Genomic DNA, 19,937 nt, shown 5'->3' on the forward strand with positions numbered 1-19,937 from the left:
CCCAGCTTTCCGACCGAGTAGAGCTGAGCACCTCGGTGCTTCTGCTTTTCCTCAGTATATGGAGAGGAAGCAGTTTAGACAGGATCACTCACAAACATGAGTTTTCCATCATGTGTTTGACCTTGCCAGTAACTAATACCATTCTGAATCACAGGCAGGCTTGAGTTTTGATCCGGTCTTAGCGGGGGCTGAAAAACCATGCTTACGTTACTGAGACTTTGCCTTTTAAATATTATTCAGCTAGCTACAATATTTGTGTCCTACAACTGACAGAAGCATTTTAAAACTGATGAGCATTTAAAGCATTTTACGACTGATAGAAGCATTTTAACACTTGTGCTAAAATTCCAGGACTAAAGTTACTAAAAGTAGAAAATCTTAAGTATTTTAATTTTTTAGGAATAAACAGAAGTTATATGATGCCTGCCTGTTGATCCATATCAATCCCCAAATTCTCAGGAAAGCCCAAGTATTATATGTCTATCATAATGCCCACTGCTGTTGGAAGCTACTCTCTGGGCTCATGTGTAGCAAGCTTTGGATGTTTTAGTGTTGTCTGTATGGCCTTTTTTGTTGTTTGCTCTCAAAAGGAAAGTGAGCAAATCAGTCGAATAGATTTTTCCTTGTACTTTTACTGATGTCTGTAATAAAGGGGTCTTCAGTTTCTGATGACTCTTGATCAAGCAACGTAAGTTCCTGTATAACGCTACTGATTCTTTTTACCTTTTGGGGATGTTCTCTTGGAAGACCAATTTGTAAAGAAATTCAGAGTAGAAATATGTTTTTACACAATCATATCCAGTTTTTGTCGTCTTCCTTCATGCTTTGTATGGCTTTAAGACTTGTGGTTTGAGAGGTTTCCTTCAAGGCCCTTTGCCTGGAATGTGATTATACTGTGTTGAAACCAGCTGGCTGGCATACCAGCCATAGCTACTTTAACTCCGCTGCTATCTTTAGAGAAGCGCACATCGGAGCAACAACTGAACTGCGCTAGGAAGTTCAGTGTAACCTTGCTTAAAACATGATAAACAACAACAAAACATGTGAGGGAGGAGAAGAAAGGGGAATGGAAGGTCATCTCCATTTGCCTTAAAAGAGCTTGTTTGTGTTCACTGCGATTTAGCAAACTTTTCACTCTGATACAGCAATACCAAATGCGTCAACATCAGTATTACCGTGTTCATGTTGCTGTGGTTTAGCATACCCTGGAGGGCCATTTGCTGTTTCTCTCCAGCGGAGRGGAAAGTGAGACTTTCACCTTTCTGCACCTTCTGCAGATCAGAAAGAAAACCCCCAAAGAGTAATAGATGTTTATGGCATCATTCGAGTTTCCAAAAAAAAGAGGAAGAAATTTTGCAGTGTTTTGCTCCATGCAATAGAGTGCAGGTGCTCCCTGCCTACGGCCTGGCTATATACTGTTGGTGTTGCTGAGCAGCCTCTGGTTGCAAACTTCTCCCGAACTGGAAACCAAAGGAATTCCAGCTAAATATGCAGCTCCCCAAGTGAGGTCGCAGGTCCCCTGTCAAAGGGAGGGTTAAACTGTTTTGCATTCATGGTAGTCTGCATGTGCATGTAGGCAGTTAAGAGAGTGGTTGAGATGCAGTTAGGTTGTATTTTAGTTTTCCTCCTGGTAATGTATTCTTCTGCTGAAACACCTAGTGAGTAAAAATGTGAGTGATTCTAATTACAATTATAATGATGATTGGAGACAAAAAATGAAATGTGGATCCAGCAGTATGCTTACTGCTTGTAATTTTATTTCTTTTTACCAGTAGCACTACCTGCATTGTACAGACCTTGGGAAATTAAGTACAGAAAGACTGAGATGTTATTTTCTATCAAGTATGTAGGATCCTAGCTGCCTAGAATCCCTTGCAAATCTTTTCCAAAGTAAATTGTCCAGGCTCCTCTGGGGAATTGAATGTAGCCTCTTGCCTGACAGAATGCCACAGCGCTATCCTCCTTTTCCAAGTTCACTTACTTTTCCAAGAACCCCTTGAAATCATATTTCAGTGTCAAGTGTACCTGTCAATATGTTCTGACGTACCTGTCTATCTTACGGAAATGTCAAGTTTTTGCAACTACGAAAAAATTAAAAAAAAATTCTTCCTTTTACAGAATTTTTTAATGCATGAAATATAAACATAGAACATAAACCAAATAAGCCCAAACTGAACATGTGTTTGGTATTTGGGGAAGAAATAGTCTGCCCTTCTCAAATGACAGACTCGACTTCCTCAGCTGGCCTCAGAGGGCCTGACTGGAGCCAGGTAACCCGCACTGTCATCTCAGCGTTTCGTTTACATATTCTCAGCATTTCACGACAGCTACCAGCAATGTGACGTTTCTGGGATATCAGAGGAGGATGGATATAAACCCGGATATATGCTTAGATCTCCTTAAAGGCTCTTTTTATTCTGATGCACCATAGCAATGCCACTGTTTTGCATTGAGGCATCCCAAACAGGCAGTCTGCACTTCTGTCATTCACTCAAGTCAAATTCTGCCCTGGAGCACTACCCTCCAGCACCAGGATTAAAAATAAGCTTTGAAAAAGAGTGAGAAATTATCCAGTTATTCTGGACTGCCCAGTTTCTCTCTTCTCCACATCCTTTTCACCTCTTCTCCTGAACTGCACAACAATAAAATAAGCTGAACTTGTGCTCATCTAAAGCATGTTTCTAAAAATGAACTCTAAAACCACCCAGTATTATTGTCTCTTTGTGTTCTTGTTCAGTGACAAATCTCCTAGATGATATTAGCAATGCAAATAATGTCGTCTTCATTGCTAGGATGAATTGCATTATTAATGATGGATGAATATGATGTACATAATCATAGAGTAACTGACTGGTTGCAGCTGCTACTGTTTATACTCTTAAGCTGTTACCACAGTTGAGGACAGCCTATTTTGGATCTATGATGAGGCTGTAGTACAGCTGTCCAAAATATTTTGAAAGGGAACAACTTCAATTAAAAGAAAAAAAAAGAAGGTAAGACGTGTCTGCGTCTGAGCTTATCTTGTGTGTGCTCTAAATACTGCTGTTCAGGATACGAGTCATCTTTGTTTCACTGATGTACTAGAAAACATGAATTTTGGCAGAGGCATTTAACTGAAATTTGGACATCTGAGCTGTGAAATTTGGTTTCAAGTCTACAATCAGGCACAGACTCCTAACGTGAAGTTAAGTAAATGGCTCAATTTCTTACTGCTGTCGACTCAACTGTCAGAGACGTGCGTTCCTTTCTCCTACCTCTTGCCATGCCTGGATTGTAAATTCTGTGAAGTTGGCACTATTTGATTCTTATGCCTTGAATGCATTTGCATTAGGAAGCACAGAAGTGCAGTTGTCTTGATCCTTGTCTTTAGGAGCTATTGTTGCTAACAAGAAATCTGAAGGTCTGGCTGTAAGTTACCAGTGAGATCCTCTGTAGCTGCACGGGCCTCTGCAGGAGCTCTTCGTTTGGGTGACGTCCGATGGAACAGCAGAGCCATATGCTGTCCCTTTAACTGTTGCTCAAAGCCTTTCCTCCCTGCTTGTCCCGTCCTGAACCTTTAACTCTTTTCTTGGTGTTTTTCAATATATCAGTGCCTTGCGAAGCCTTGGGCTGCTCATGTGAAAAGACACACTGGCTGCTGCTTTGTGGTGACAGTCTTAAAGGGTTGTTCAAAAATATTTTAGCATTCCCCTGTGATACTTTATTAAAGGCCCTGGGAATTTGGGGGTAAGCACAGGCAAAGCAAGCATGCTCTGCAGCGAGAAGTGGAGAAAAGGGTGAGTGTGGGTTATGGACAGTAGCATGATTACATCAGAACTCTAAATTGTGCATTTATCTCTCTTTTTCCTTGTGGCTCTCACCCTCTTCTATTCAGTCACAAACTGTCTTTCCTTGTGCTCCCTAAAGACTGTCTGCAAAAGCCTGTTTTTAAGGGATAAAGTGAATGGCATGAAGACCAGGACAGGGGCAGACAGAGTGTGCTTGCGGGCACACACACAGGGGAAATAGTAAAATAGTGACAAGGTAATGTGATGGGCAACTGTCCAGACTGTAAATATGTCTAAGGGAAAGAAGGGAATTCCTAGACTGTGTCATTGTTGTTTCTGTAAGTTCTTAAGTAAACAGAAATCTCCAAAATCATGAGCATCATTGATCTTTTAGAATAAATGCAAAAGTAACTGTGTGTTTGCTCCCATAGTCTGCAGTCATGAAATAATGATATTTTTTTACCTGAGCTTTTTTGGCAAAATTTATGTCCCTAGGGTGAAGTCAAGGAAAGTGAATACAGCAACACTAGTATCAGGACTCTTTGGAAACTCTGGATCAAGCAAGCTCTGCTTCTTTAAAAAAAAAAAAAAAAAAAAAAAAAAAAAGTCCTTAAAGACGACTAGAGTGTCTAGTAGAAGCCCATGATGTTTTACAGAAACAGCTCTCAGCACTATAGATTGAACTCGTCTAGCAGAATGTTTAAGGCAAATTTGGGGATTTTGTAGCAGGAATTTCATTCTCAAGTTCTCTAGGGGTTTGCATGTAATGACAAAATCAGGAGGCAGAAATATAGCCTCTTAATGAACTAATGGATTTGACAAATGGTTGCAGTCTAGATTCCATGTGTGATTAATGAATGAAAAGCTTCCTGAAGGGATAAGTAAACTTGTCCCATCCGTTCCCTCCTCTCCTGAGAAGTGTTTAGGATATGTCTGAGAAGGAAAAACAAAAAGAAGTCCTTCAAGCTGTCTGGCATCGTTAGAGCCATCTGAAATGAGAGGCTGTCTCTGTCATGGAGTGTCAGCTTTTGAGAGCGAGCAAGAGCCAAGTGACAGCCTTAATTCTGGCTTTCTTCGCCTTTGCAGGTTTAAGACAGACTCCGACCAGCCATCTGCATTAATGAAGCACTAAGTACATTATATGTTATTAAGGTTCTGAGTATCGTTGCTGTGTATGCTGCATAATTTAAGTTCCAACTGTACTTGCATCTCTCACTTACCAAGCCAGTGAAGGATATAACAATATTGAAAACCGTAATAGCTCAGTGCATCTATAGTGTAATCATGGGTGATTGCACTTAATGAGTGTGTTTACGATTCTTATGAAGAGGTCCTGGCTGATTAAATCACAGTAGTTAAAGATTAAAGTTATCTGTAAGATGAATCCTTTCCTTGCAAGCTGGCTATAATGCCCTGACTAAGGAAATACCTTATAAATATATTCTGGGGCTGGAGCCCTGCCAGTTCTTGCAGAGTGAGATCTCGGAGATAGAGCAGCGAGTGGGGCTGCCTGTGGGCGTAAAGCAGAACTCATTGCCTCGTTTTTGTCAGTTTGAAAAGCGGTTGGACATCAGCAGAAAGTCATCACGAGTCTGAGGAGACAAGGGCTTAGGTAAGACTGTCCTTTTGCTGATAGGATCTTAGGTGCTTGTTAGGCTTTGCACCTGCCAGGCAGGAGTAGCTGTTTGACTATGCTGTTCTTCTAACAGGGTTGTGTTTCCTGCCCTATTTATTAGAGTTGACTATGGCTTCCTAGCAACCTAACTTCCTAGAAATTCAAAATTTATTTCTGCTCCGTAGTGGAAATACAATGAAATATTTTGTATGTTTTTGCAGAAGTACGGGTCTGTCAAATATTCACTGATAACCCGAGCCTTTTCTGACTGGAGAACACTTGGTAGGATATGGGGAACATGTAGACTTGGTTTCCATGTTTCACATTAAGTTGTTGAAACGAAATGCAGCTTTTGTGAAGGAATAGTTTTAGCAAAACTTTGTTTAACCAAAAATACTCAGGCCTGTTCTGTCTATATGCCTTGCCAGGTTTTTACCTCTTTGTGATCACAAGATGCATTTTTACCCTTAAGCAAGGCAAACTGAAGCCTATGACATTAGCCATAAACTCAAGTCTCCAGTTATTTGGCATGGTTCACCACCCATGGTAATGTTTGTAACAGTGCATACACCTCCTATTTGCAAGGTGGATTCTGTGGTCTTTCTTTCCCTCTGCCAAAAGAGAGTTTGACAAATTCCTCCTGCAATCTAGCAGGGTAAAAATAAATGACAGGAAGCTCCCATCAGCTTAGGGTTTCTAGCAGAGGAGCTTCAGTGTGGTAACAGACTGTTCCTGCTGCTTGAAATTATAGATGTCCTCAGGAGGGCTATGAGCTCCTTGAACTAGAGTCCAAACAGAAGTGGTCAACTTTTCCTTCCATTTGGTCTCTTGGAGGTTGTATTGCAGAGATATGGCTGCAGGGCTTTTCCTGTAAGCGGCAGCCTGCCATCAGACTCAGCACCAACCTCAGCAGGCTGCTGATAGCCATTTCCCTTCACAGCTGTTCTTGCTGCTGTAACGCTTCTCCACTAGCTCCTTGTTTTCCACCAGCTGACATTCAACCTCCTGCCTGATTATGTGCTCTATGCATCATTATGTGCAGGTCTGCGCTAACAAGCTGTTGGTTGTGGACATGCAAATAAAATAATAATCCTGAAGGGACCATTAGGTACAAGAAGGTTCTGAGATGGCCTCCATAATTAAAAATTAGCTTTGTTTATTTTATTCCTTGTATATAAAAGTTAGTTTATTGAATACTGGTGAAAATACTGGGCTTTCTATTGAGGAATGTGCAAGAGCAGTGAATGAAACTCCTTCTGACTGGAGAAGACTGACCTCATTTGTGTTTGAACTGACTGAAGCAAATGTCAAGACATAAACCAAATGTTCTTAGTCCTCATTGTTGCTTGAGCTGGAAGTGCTTGAATTAGGACACCAGAGAGTCTGTATCAGTTTTGTTTGAAAGAATCATCATTAGTGGTTTATGTATTTTAACTCTAGCTTCTTTTTTGTTCAGACCTGTTCAGTTTTGAGTTGGTTTTGGAAGATCTAAGGGAAAATAAGTAGTTGGAGAGCTTTTGTACCCAAACAAGGTGATTTTACATGAATTTTATGAAAAATCTTTATCCTAACTTCTTTTTAGTAAAGATTAGTTGATATTTAGAGTTTGTGATGAAACCTCAAGCCATACAAGCTTTCACATAGTTTCAGACTGACCAAGTATTTTAGTATCTTCACGAATCAAGCCATGGAGTTAATATATATTTAAATCTATATGCCTGCTATTCTCTTTGCTTAATTTGAGTGTTACAAATTTAAGTCAAACCTAAAAAGATACAGGTATGCTTAATTAAATCTGCTGAGTGTTCCTTCACTAAAAGAAATGCATTTCTGTTTAAGTGTGATTTTTATCTGCTTTTCAGAAGCAGTTTGGACAAGAGCCTATTCCATTGCATGGAACAGGGCGAGTTGTCCTTAATATTTCCATTGTAGTAGCAGCAAACTGAGATAGACGCCTTAGTGTTAAAGCAGCGTGCAAGGACACATAGGCACAGTGGGTGGAAGAAAGGAAGTCTATTCCTATTTTGCTGATGGAGCAGAGTGAGGCAGAAGTGACTTGCAAAAGGATATACAATAAGTTTATGACAGAATTCAGATCTCCCAAATCCCTCCAGTACTTCAGCTACAGACCACTCTTCTTTCTTAATTTTTGTAAGGCATTAGTGGCTCACTTACATGTCCTATGTGGACTAAATGCAAATTCAAGGCAATGGCTTATGATTTTATTTCCTGCTTTGTATGTCTATGAAGATTTTAGCATGTTTAAACATTCCTCTGATACAACATAGTTTTCCTTGTCTAGAATAAGTGACTTGATCCCAAATGGGATGAGTAAAGAATCCTGTGACTGATCATTCTGTTTCATGCCATATTCTTGCCTAACACAGTTCATATCTCTCAAATCCTGCTTTAGCTACAGACCACCTTTCTTGCTTAATTTTGGTAAGGCATCTCTCAGTTTGATTACAGTTGTTTTTCAGAAAGACAAATGAGGAGAAGAAAGCCTCAGCTCTAGAGACGGTGCCTCTCTCAAGTTCAAACAGTGCCTCTCAAGGGAATGATGAAGGGAGAAAAGCTCATACAAATGAAAATAAAGCAGGACTCCAGAGTTTGCTATTGGAAAGTCAATAAAACGTGCCTCATTTTGAAAAGTTCCTGTCAGTGACATAAGGCTGCAACTTATAGAGTTATTATTCATTGAAATAGTCATCTGACCTCCAAGTGTTCCCCTCTTAGGAGATAACGGGGAACTATTAAAACTGGGCTGGAATCTCTTGCTCTAGGAGCCACAGTCAGGAAAATTTTATTAGCAAATGGCAGGTATGTGCCTTTTAAAAACTTTGGTGCAGCAACTTTACTCTCTGGTAAAATGGGAAATTCTCTGTCCTTGCACTAACAGTAAGGAACATGCACTTACTCAAATTACATTTATAGCCAAACTTCCAAGTGAAGTGCAGAACTGTGAATAAACCTGTACCTTCTGTGAAAACTGGTTACTGGAGGCCAATTCTACATTTCCAAAGGGTCGTCATTCCATCAAGTCCTTTTCTGAGCGATTATCCTTCAAGGAGATGCTTCGGTGCCTGCATATCCTTTCAGAATATGCAGTGGTCTGTTGCCAACTTGAATGCCTCAAGCATTACCAGCCGAAGGAGTGGTAATTTGAACCTTTTGAGCCAGATCTTATTCATTTAAACGTGAACTATTCTGTAGAGATTCTCAACTTGTATCTTCCCTTCTGTTCAGACGCTGCTTGGTCTTGCTGAATTTCAGGCACAGCCTTGTTATGCTCTAGTGACTTTAACTGCAAAATTGTGACAGTCCTCACTATCGTAGTAAGAAGAGGCTCGTATGGTAGCATTATTGCCGGCCAGGGCTTGCAGGATCAGGCTTTGTATATGAACAGCTCATTCGGAAAGCTGTGTTATGTGAAAGCTTTAAGAGCATTTTTATTATCTTGTCCTTGCAGTGGCCAGTTTGCTATAGTGAAGAAATGCCGAGACAGAAGCACCGGTGTAGAGTATGCCGCAAAGTTCATTAAAAAGCGTCAGAGTCAGGCCAGCCGTCGCGGGGTGAGACGTGAGGAAATTGAACGGGAGGTGACTATTCTGCAGCAGGTCCTGCATGCCAACATCATCAAGTTGCACGACATCTATGAGAACAAGACGGACGTGGTCCTCATCCTTGAGCTGTGAGTAAGGGGACTTCCTACGCTCTGGGGCAGGATGAGGTAAAGGAACAGGAAAGGGCAGCTGAGGCTGCTGGAGCGCAGAGGCGCTGTGGAAATGGGACAGTTGCGTTGTCCGGCCTCACAGCCCTTGGCAGGAGAATTGAATGAGGTCACTGGGAAAAGGCCCCCCAGCCCCTCCGTGTGCCCTGGGAGGGCAGGTGCCCCTTAGCATCAGCTTTTGTTACCGAGCCAGGGAGCGTCGTCAGCTTGCAAGCAGAGTTTACTGAGCAGAGAGAGTACCTCACATCCGCCTCGTGCTGCCCTGACCTGAACCCTGGAGGAATCACTAACGTCTACCAAAAACCCATTCTGGTTTTTCTTCCTCCTTTCCCCCCTTCCAGCGCGTGTGCAGCCCCCAAGCCCCTTAAAACATTTGTAGCCATTCTCACTACTTCGATGTTTTCCTTGTTTAGAGGCGGTGAGGGGGAAGAAGGGGGTTCTGAACACCCAGGCTCTGACTCTTGAGGATGAACAGCGGCGAGGTGGGAGGGGAGGACTGTGGAGTCACTCCTCTTGCTCCAGCACACCACGGGGAAGAGCTCTGCTCTGTAGGTCCTGCTGACACACGAGTCTCCCAGCCAGGGGATCTGCGGAGCGCTGTAGCTCGGCACCTGCTTTGTGACCCATTGCATTGCCTGGCTGCTGGATCAGGATGATGCTCATGCCTATTTGGCTATGTAACGCAGATCACTTTGTGCTGTTTAAAGAGAGATTTAAAAGCAGCTAGCAGCTGCTGCTCTGCCAGGGAAGGCCGAGGGAACACCAGTGTGTTCTGCAGGACCTGTGCGTGCTGCTGCCTGGAAGAACAAGCACGGCCGGGGAAGCGGGAGGTGTGCTCAGGGCTCGTTTTAACAAAGCCTTAGCTAAGGAGCCTGCGCTTAGCTGGAACATGAGTTTGCATTTCAGGGGGTCACCTTTGGTGCTGTTTAAGTTTAATCTCATTGACTGAAAGAAAGTGAGAAAACCTGGCTGTGTATTAGGTAGAGAATTGCCACTTTATTAGAATCTGAAACAGTACATGTGATGTTAGTCTGAATGTGTGGGGGGGTAAAGGTTACACAGTCACTTCAGTGCTAACACTAATGTATGTGTGGTGGGATTTCTTCATTTTAGTAAAATATTATGTGATGCAAAAGAGCCCTGACAGTAAAGAGGGAGGTGAAGATGAATTTTTAAAGAAGAAATACCTCTCTCCAGTCTGGCCAAAAGAGCTATGCTCTGTGTAAACAGTATTTTTGCCTCCTGGCCTGGAAAACCAATGTCATTAAAAATGACTTAGTTATTGCTGCGTGTGTGACTTCAGCTTCTAGTGGAGAGGTTGAAGTAGAGGTTTTGTGAGATCACGCAGGAGCTGCTTTTGCTGGGCTGGAGGGGGTCACACAAAGCAGCTGCAGCAGTCTTCAGGATTATTAGTGTGCAATGCTAAGGGAAGATACTAGAATAAGTAGCTGATCTGACTGTTGGATGGACTCAATATATTGAAATGTTAGATGCTATGTCATGTGATCTCTGAGCCTCCCCTGCTCACCCAGGGATGCAAAATTCTTCACAGCACAAAGGCTGGAGGGGAGGTAAGTAGCTTGGAGCTGCTGTTTGTGCTTTCTGTTCTCGGTGCTATTTGCCAGCCCTTCTGATGCCTACCATGTTTGACCCATAGCAGGCCAGGAGGTCACAGAAAGATCACTTGCTCCTCTGCATTGCATCTGGAGCTGCATGTTGCAGAACATTTGTATGTCCCCAGATTTAATAGCGTCACTGTCAATGTGCAAGTTTTGGAGTCATTTCAAGAAAACTTTGCAGCTGACTGCTGTCAATTACTGAATATAAAAAAAAAACCTCCTACGATAAAAATTTATTTCACTTTTCAAAAAAAAAAAAAAGAGGTGGGGGAAGCACGAAGCAACTGGGTTTGCTATACTCAAACTCATCCTGAGATAATGAATTTGTATGAGACTTGGAACTTGACTTGTTTCCATTCCAGGTGTTTCCTGGCTGAGGATCAGGACTGTAGCAGAAATGAGTGACTCAGTGTGCACAGATGATCCTATAGACATAAGTCCAAAGCATCTCTTTCTGCACAGTTCACAGTGTGTGCTAGTGTGCTGTTGATCTAACTTAAGGACTTGAAATGAATGAAAATTATTTTAGCCCATGTGCAAGTATATATCTATGTGTGTTTGCGTGGCTCAGCTTTCCTAAAGTGACATAGATGGTTGGGTCCTATATTCTACTGACACCTGAAAGCCAGGAGAAACCTGAACACTGTCGCACAAAGCAGTGAGTAGAATCGTGTGCTCGTACGCATCAGAGCCAGAAATGGAAGTGGTTCTTCTAACAAACCAAGCGCTGCTGGTCAGGGTGTATGGTCCTGGACCTAGGCGGGATGAAGTTTGCCATATAGCGAAGGAAGAGAGACATCACATTAAGCTTTTTTTGGGCTATGTCCTGCTCTTTTGTGGAGTCAATATCACCTGGTTTCAAACCCCTGAGTTTTAGAGAGGCTGTGCAGAAGACGACATATCCTTTATCTGTCAATTCATGGCACAGGTTTACACGGCTGTGAACAAGGAGACACCCTGAGGTCTTTTACTTACTAGCAATTTTTAGATACTTAGTAAATAATGCACTTTTCTGAATTCTGAAGCCGGAAATGTGGAGATGCCATGGCTGAATTTATGTTCACCATATGTTTCCTAGGGCACCTGCTCCAGCCTTCTGAGTGGAGTCCAGACAATGAGGCTTTGATCCCTGAGTGAGATGAAATAACCACTGGCTTTCCAGGGGAGCCAACGTTTGGGCCAGGGAGCGTTCCTGGAGATTAGTGTGACTGCTGGCAGATGGCATATGAGTGACGATGAGCATCTGTTAATTTTTAAGTATATGTTTATGGCCAAATGTTGGTCTCCATAGTCAGGCTCTGGAGGACAGGAAAGGAGCTTGCTGCTTCTGACTAGCAGCTATTTTGGGCTAAAACAACCTCCTGTGTCACCACCACCTGCTTTTTTTTTTTCAGGCTGTAGTTTCTTGCCCTTGCAGAGGGCTGGGTGCAATGGAGCTTTGATTAAGGCCGCTGCATTCAGCTGCAGTACAAGAATTGAGGATGATGTTAATTGCTAATAAAGATAATTAATTCTCTCTGTAAAAAGATCTCTACTCCTGACACTCTGATATCAGTCTCATACTCCTTGCGGTTTGTCAAAATGAGCATTACGGCACCTGGCCAATTAATCTTATCATTAGCTACAGTGGACTTTGGCATCCAAAGAATATTGCTAGTGTTCTTGATCAGTTGAAGAAGCTTCCCCGGTGTTTAACAGAGTCTCTGGCTACAGTGTTGACCCTTTCCCAAACTCAAACTAGGTGGTTACAGGCAAGACTACCTTCCCTTTAGGCACAGGTGCCGTTTCTCCTATTCAAAAGCGGGAAGAGCATTGCCAAATCCACCGCTGTTACGTGCGGTCTGGCAGGTCTATAGTTTGCCTTTCCTGGTGCACCTTGTGCAGGGTTGGGCTCCCGGGAGCTTTTGTGACCTTGCTGCTGTTGTGTGTCTTGGGCCCTGCCTTGAGCCTGCTTTGCCCAAGCAAAAGCAGCCTCGAGGCAGGCTTGATGGACACATGAGTGTGTCTGCTGGCAGGCATCAAGTTCGTGTACATAAAAGAAAGAGCTGTTTGCAGGACATAGGGCAGCATTGCCATTTGTCTTTTGTTGGACTTCACAGGAAGAGCATTTTATTGGACTTCGCAGGAAGAGCAAAGGCATCGTCTGCTTGCTTCTTCCTTTGCTGTGGGTGTAAAGTGACCTGGTAAAGGGGAAAGAGATGGAATCAGGGAGGGACCTTTTCCTAGGCTAGGTTCCTTCTAGAAAGAAACATATGCACTTTTGCACGTAGTGCTGATTTAAAAAACACACTTGCCTGGATGCTTAAATGTTGTAACTTGTAGTGAAGTAGTGGGTGTTTTACTGCAAAGGAGTTAGCGCTGAACAACGTTTTTCTGGGGTTCCACAGCGGTTGGCTTTTGCGGTTGCCAAAGCTCTTCTGCCTGAGGGTTTCTCTGAGTTCAGGTACGTAACATGGATAATAATGATCCCGCACTAAACTGCTTACCACGCTCTTAGTACAATTTACTCAAACCTGTTTTTAAAAGCCGAGTCTTTTTTGATGAGACCTCATCACATTTCTGCCATTGAATTTTCCTTTAGATTAGTCTTTTCAGATCTCTGCAGCAAAGGCTATTGTCTTCAGTTCCACCACAGGAGACCTGAGAGTAACGTACTGGTTGTAATGTGTGCTGAGCTCTGACCTTCAGAGAATGAGGTGCTCGCATGCTCTAAGAGGGTCCCTTGCTGAGGAAGTAACAGAGGGACTTCAGCCTCCCTGGGTTTTTTTTGGTTTTCCTTTGTGCGTTTTTATGTTGCATTCGGTACCTTGGAAGTCCCCTCTGCCTAGCCCGATTCGAGCTGAGTTTGAACTAGAGTGAAAAGGCAAAAAAGGAGCTAGAAAGTAAAGCACCTGTGATCCCCACACTGGCAGGCTCTACAGTTCCTTCAGTGCTGCCTCAGGCTTAGCTGGTTGCCGGGATGTTGCTGACGCTGCAGTTGTGGCCAGTCCCCCACGAACTCTGGGCAGCCAGCCCAGCTGGTCTGGGTGGCCGCTACTGGGGGCAGCAAGAGGGAAGGAGGATTAAGTGCCTCCAGCCTGGGCAGGCAAATAATTTTCTGCAATTCCTTTGTGCAGCAAAGCAGATTCCTCAAGAGGAAACTGCCTGTCTCTTCCAGGCAGGAAGGCGTCCATCTGGCCCAAGAGAGCACTTTTTTGTTCTTAGTCCTGGCCAAAGAGTCCACAGTGAGTAACTATGAGCAAAGGAGGTTTGACAGGGCAAAAGGAGAAGAGCGAGGAGTGCACCTACATGGTTAAGTTCCAGAAAGAGTACAAGAAGGTGTCCCAGTGCAGCCGGCTTCCTGACCACGGGGCCGTATCCCTGCCAGCAGTGATTGCTAAAGTGCAGTTTGAATAGAGATCGTCAGGGAAATGGGACTTGCCTGCCCTTTGTACACAGGTTTCACCAAGAGAGCACCAAATTCTCCTCGCAGATTTCTGTAGCTGCTTGTTGCAGTCAACTGTAAGCATTTTCAAATCAGCCAACCGACCTACGACCACTTGGAAAAGAGACAGTGTTCCCCAGCTCCCGAAATGCCCAGAGTAAAGGAAAACTGTCTAGCAAGGGTGATGGCATTGCTGAGACCCTTGGTGTCCCCTAAAAAGGCAACTGGAGACCAAATAAGAGTCTCTGGGACTGAGTAACTGAGATGAGTAGAAAGGAAAAGCAAAGGCTAGGCAGAGACAGCAGTTGTGCTCTATCCCTGGGTCATCAAGTTTATTTTGTTTGCTGGCCATTTAATCAAAACAGTTAAAGTATTGGGTGACTTCTGCCCAGGTGAAAGTGCTTTGTGTCCTGCCTCGTGTTGCCTAGAAAGTTTCTGACTATGTGGGTGCCGTGAAAAACATCCAGTAAATGACACTGATGCCAGCAGACGCTGTGCAAACTTCTGCCTCTAGAGCAGCAAGGTACACTGTCACCCACAGCAGCAGCACAAGCCAGGAGGCAAGTGCAAGATCTCTGCGGCTTTTCACACTGGCTTCTTGTTTGCAGTTGACTTCTCTCTGCAGCTTTTGTAGCTGTTCGCAGTAGTTTGTTCTGAAGAGGCAGAATAGGGAATCACTGTCTTGTCACCACCAGTGCTGTGTAGGAGCCCGGGCTCAGAGGAAGCATTGCATACAGGACCTCTGCAGTGCCCAAACAGCATGCTCTGACTTGTCTCGAGTCACAGCGTTCAGTGAACTTAAAGCATTTGAACCTGCCGGTTCTTTTACTGGTATGTTATCGGACAACAGGGCCAAAAACTTGTTTTCTAAAATGGCTTTGGATGCCACAAGTCTTTTGCTTGCGCTCTGAATGGCGAGCCCAGATGGTGGTACATCCGAGCCCCAAGACCTTCCTGGCTGCTCCCAACAGTAAAGTTGAATGGGGAGCTGGTAACAATAAAAGTGAGTGGTGTTATAAATAACAAAACTGCAAATGACAGCCAATTTAGTATCTGGATCATCCTGTTTCAGAATAGGTAGAAAAATAGCACTGGAGCTCTCAGTGAAAGAGCTAACAGTGGTGATGGAAGTGCAATGCACTGAATGCACTGAACGTATTGAAATGCACGGAATGTATATGAAATGTATTTCAATTTTGATGGGAATACTCACAGTAACTTAGGCAGTAATCCTCCACTTCCTTGATTTGGGAAGACAATTTTAAGGTACTTTCCAAGCTTCTGTAATCTGCTGTATTTATAAAAATTCACAAAATGAATGCTTTCCTGTCAGTTACATGTCAAGGAAGAGTTTGCAGTAGAGGACTGTCATGGCTGCTCTAGAAAGGAACCAGATTCTGCTGGCAGATCTCATTGCCTCGTGTTACTGATGGCAACAGAGAAGTAATTCTTCAGCAGTAGTACATTAATGCAACTTGTTCCATTTCCTCTGTCTCATTTGAAATGAAAGTGTTGAACTGCATTTGAATTTGTTGTTAATATCGAAGTATACGTATAGAAGTACACGTATGTCTGTAGATTCATCAGACAATGCGCCTCTTTTTGGTCCATTATAATCCTTGATTACTCAAACCTTGCAGCATCACTGAGATAGGGAAAGATAGCTCTCAATTTACAGGGGAGGAAACTGAAGCTAAAAGGAAGTTTTGGCAAAGTTGGGACCAGAACACAAAACTCCTGGGTTGCCTGCAAGAGTGACCTTTTTCTAACTGTTTGGAGGTTTTTTTCCACTTTAGTTTTTGTGCTTATGTTTATTTTATGCCTTACAATGCAGTAGGTAATGGGAAGTTTCCTGGTGTGTTTTGCAGGGTGTCTGGAGGAGAACTTTTTGACTTCTTGGCACAGAAGGAGTCTTTGAGTGAAGAGGAAGCAACCAGATTCATCAAGCAGATTTTGGATGGTGTGAATTACCTTCACTCCAATAAAATCGCTCACTTTGATTTAAAGGTAAAGATGCTGACTTAGAGCTTTTGTCGATGTTGTTTAATGACCACACCTTCTACAATTTGTTGAATACTTGCATGTGATAACATGCCTAAAACAATAGGTATGGTTAAAAAGCATTTTAAATGCGCTTGACAGCTGTGAGAGCAAAGGAGGACAATTTCCTTCATCAGGCCTGTGATAACTTTAGGATGGGCTTACATATTTACTGACTAAGAACAAGAAATTTGTCTTCATCCTTCAGCTAGTAAGACTCTTATTTATTGTTTGCATTTGGGGTATCATCCAAAGCAGGCTGTTTTTTCAGGATGATGCACGGAAGTGCATTTCTGGGAAAGGGAGGGGAGGGCCAGGGCCAGCTGCCAACAGCTGTCACTCCTTCCAGCCCCCCCAAGCGTTGAGAATTACATGAGGGGCACGTGTCAGCCGCTGCAGCTTGGTTAGCAGAAAGACTTCTGGCTTGCTTAGCAGCTTAGGCCCTTGAAAGCACGTGACAGAGCTCTTGCTACCACATCAGGTGACGTCTCTAGCTTACGTCCTTGTCTCTGATATCAGTAGAACTGGCCTAAGTAATACAGAAGAGACTATCTCTCTCCTTTTGACTGTGGCCTGCCTAGGTGAACAAGCTTCTCTGAAGCTAGGAGTCTGTCACCTTGGGGATGAAACTCTTGAGACTAGAAGAAAGCACTTTCTCAGCAGCAGACTCACGGCTACAGAACTGGCTGCCTCAAACATTACTGCTTTCAGAAATAAGTTCAACATGCACTCATTTCCTTGGAGAAAGAAAGTAGAATAAAAACAGGAGAGAGTTTTAAAATGTTTTAAACTGCAGGAAAAAGGAAGAAGCTGTAGTGCTAGATCACATGTTCCTTGTCCTAACTTTAAATCCAGGATAGTTTATTATTAATTACTACACTAATGCGTGTGCTATGGATAGACTATTCCCAGATTCCCATGATATATATGCTAATTTCTTGTGCTAAAGGTGTGCTGAATACAGTCTCTGTCTTAAAGGACTTGTTGCTGAATCAGCATTAATGTCATATATGTAGTTGTTGCAAATGTTACAAAATGCATCTAACCTAACAAACTGACTAGCAAACTACCCTTCAAATCTTCACTTTGGGGTGCATGTGAAAAAACATGTGAGATATATGAATGTATACAAGGATATAGACACTTGATTTTATAATTACCATATGAATCCGGAAGTTCAAGACCAATGGTATTCACTGTGTATTAGAAAAGCAACCTAATACCCGGTGGCATAAAATTATTGTGAGAATATAGATAACAGATTTTCTGTACTGATCTCTAGCTACTAATTTTGATACTTAATGCCAGTAATGTCGGGTGGTCAGTAAAGATGTTACAGAAAATGCAAATCAGAAATGAGAAAAGATGAGTGGAGAATCATTTCATTGATAGTGAAAGACAAATACTCTAAAATGTTTTGACAAAATAACTCTACTTGGTTTTGTCAGACTGGTTTTGGAGTTTAGCCTGGTGTTAAACTAGGCAAGTATTTTTCAGCAGTAATCTGATTAGAGAGATGATGATGAGAGAGGTGATTTATAATTACCTCATCACTTGGTAGGGCTCTGTTGGTTGCAGTGGAGCTACACTATAACACTTAAGGAATAAAACAGTCCAAGAGGTAGTGGCTATGACTTTTTGCCATTTCAGTCCGTTCTGTCTGCTCCAAACAAGCTTACGTCATATATCTAGAGTGAACACATATACCCTAGGTCCCTGAAGGAACACCAGACTTGTTAGCCTGAGGCTAAAATATTCTTGGCCCAATGGCTATGACAATAAATTATTCACGTGCCCTCTTTCCCGGTGTAGCCCTGAATGAGAACATGTGTTAGCAGGAGCTGCTTGCACATTAGGATCCACTGCAAAGAGGCCAGGCAGCTGCCAGCAGGGAATTAAGATCTCTCACTGTTGCTCTTGGACTTATGATTAACTTATGAAAAATTAATGCACCGAAGCTCTTCATCTGGGATAAATTGAACCCACAGGTTTCTCTGAAACCTGTGAAATAGGGGAGCAGCAGGGAGTAACTAGGTCTAAGAAATTTAGTTGAAAAAACAAGTTTATGAAATAGATGTTATATCTGGTAAAGAATGTGGAGTCAAAGTCTGTGGTTGAGAAAAAGCTAGCTTTAATTTCACAATTCCTCTGGCTTTGGCTCAGTGCTTTTCCTTACAGAGCTGTGGGAAATGCTACTTCTTGTTGTTTTAACAACTTGTTATCATACATGAGCCAGGATCTCTAATTCCAACTCCTTCCAGTTTCAGGACTATTCAGATAGCAAATCCCAGACCTTTCCTGCCCTTGTTGTTGCAACTGTGAATTTAATTTCATACAGGAGAGTATTTTCCCTCTCTAAGCAGGGTTTGGATGTGTCCAGAATCCCTCAAGAACCTTTTCCTGAGACATCTTCCAGTAGGATGATAATATAGTAGGAGCAGCTGGGCAGAAATAGTGAGGTTTCTTGGTGTGAATTCCATGAATAGATCAGCGAAATTGCTGTCAGCCAAACTATTCAGTGGTGCAGCTCTCCCTGGGATCAAGCAGTGGCAGTCTGTCTCTGCGCCAGGTATTTGCACTGCTTCAAGGGCCCGCGAGCCCTTGTTAGGGATGCCCCTACCTGGGTGCGAATCCTGCACTGGGGCAAATGCAGGGGTCGGGGTGGGACATCTCCTTCCAAGGAGACCCTACGGGCCAGGGGTATATTTTCTGTTTTAGGAGGGGACAAGATATACTGAGCTTTCACTTCATGTTATATCACCATGCTGCTGGGCAGATAATCTAGTGACATATTCTGTCAGGGCCACTACATACAGTTGTGTGAATAACTTCTGTCTCACTGTGAAAATAGGGTTATCTTGGCTACATTCTGGCAACAGCTATCATTAACAAAATAAGCCTAGAAGTGCTAATGGGAAGACAGAGGGAGGGAGTTTTTGTATGAGATAATAATAAAGACAATAATGGAAGGAAAGTATTACTTTTATTAGGCCTGAAACCTACAGATTTATTTTGCTGAAGTTCTGGTCCATTCAATAACATCAGATTTCACAGTTGTCATCCCGTTATCAAAACAGTGAACTGTATGCGGTCAGGCACAGGCATGTTCTTGTTCTACAGTGTTGTACAGGTGAGGAAAGAAAGATCTGAGAACTCTAGGTCTAGATCTGTTACTCTCCCAAGATATAATAACAAATACCTATGTTTTATTATTTTTAGCCTGAAAACATTATGCTTCTAGACAAGAATATCCCTATTCCACACATCAAACTCATTGACTTTGGCCTGGCTCACAAAATAGAAGATGGAGTTGAATTTAAAAACATTTTTGGGACTCCAGAATTTGTAGGTGAGTGAGTAGTCAGTTCCTTTGGTTTGTGTTGCAAGTTCCATGAGAAAGGTGAGACACCTTTCCCAAATCAAGAAGCCAGGCATAGGGGTATTTTCCATCTCCTGAAGTAGCTGTTCCCATCTCTTATGTATCAATATGACCTAAATATTGAGGTTCGCATCCTTTTTCTGGAGCAGGAGAGAGGTGCTTTCTGTAAACAAGACCTGATGGTCTTGTGAGAGTAGCTTGCTGCCAACTAAATATTGAGAGACAATTTCAGGATTGAGACTGAGAAACCATACAGTATAAATTCCAGTTTTCTACCTGTTGCCTGGGGCAAGTAAGTGCTCTGCATTGTAGCACATGGGTACATAATTACATGAATATCACTGTTACTGCTTTCTAGATAAA

The 19,937-nt window shown here is 42.8% G+C and overlaps 1 protein-coding gene across 1 annotated transcript in view; it reads left to right on the forward strand.

Moving 5' to 3' along the window:
• DAPK2 (death associated protein kinase 2) overlaps positions 1–19,937 on the forward strand; it is a 50,909-nt gene that overhangs the window by 21,638 nt on the left and 9,334 nt on the right. The window contains exons 7-9 of the mRNA XM_026077836.1: positions 8,852–9,073; positions 16,024–16,162; positions 19,415–19,544. Of these exons, the coding sequence (XP_025933621.1) occupies positions 8,852–9,073; positions 16,024–16,162; positions 19,415–19,544 (491 nt within the window). The remainder of the gene's footprint in view (positions 1–8,851; positions 9,074–16,023; positions 16,163–19,414; positions 19,545–19,937) is intronic.

The sequence above is a fragment of the Apteryx rowi genome, unplaced genomic scaffold, assembly GCF_003343035.1.
Source record: "Apteryx rowi isolate R43461 unplaced genomic scaffold, aptRow1 scaffold_463, whole genome shotgun sequence".
NCBI classification, from domain to species: domain Eukaryota; kingdom Metazoa; phylum Chordata; class Aves; order Apterygiformes; family Apterygidae; genus Apteryx; species Apteryx rowi.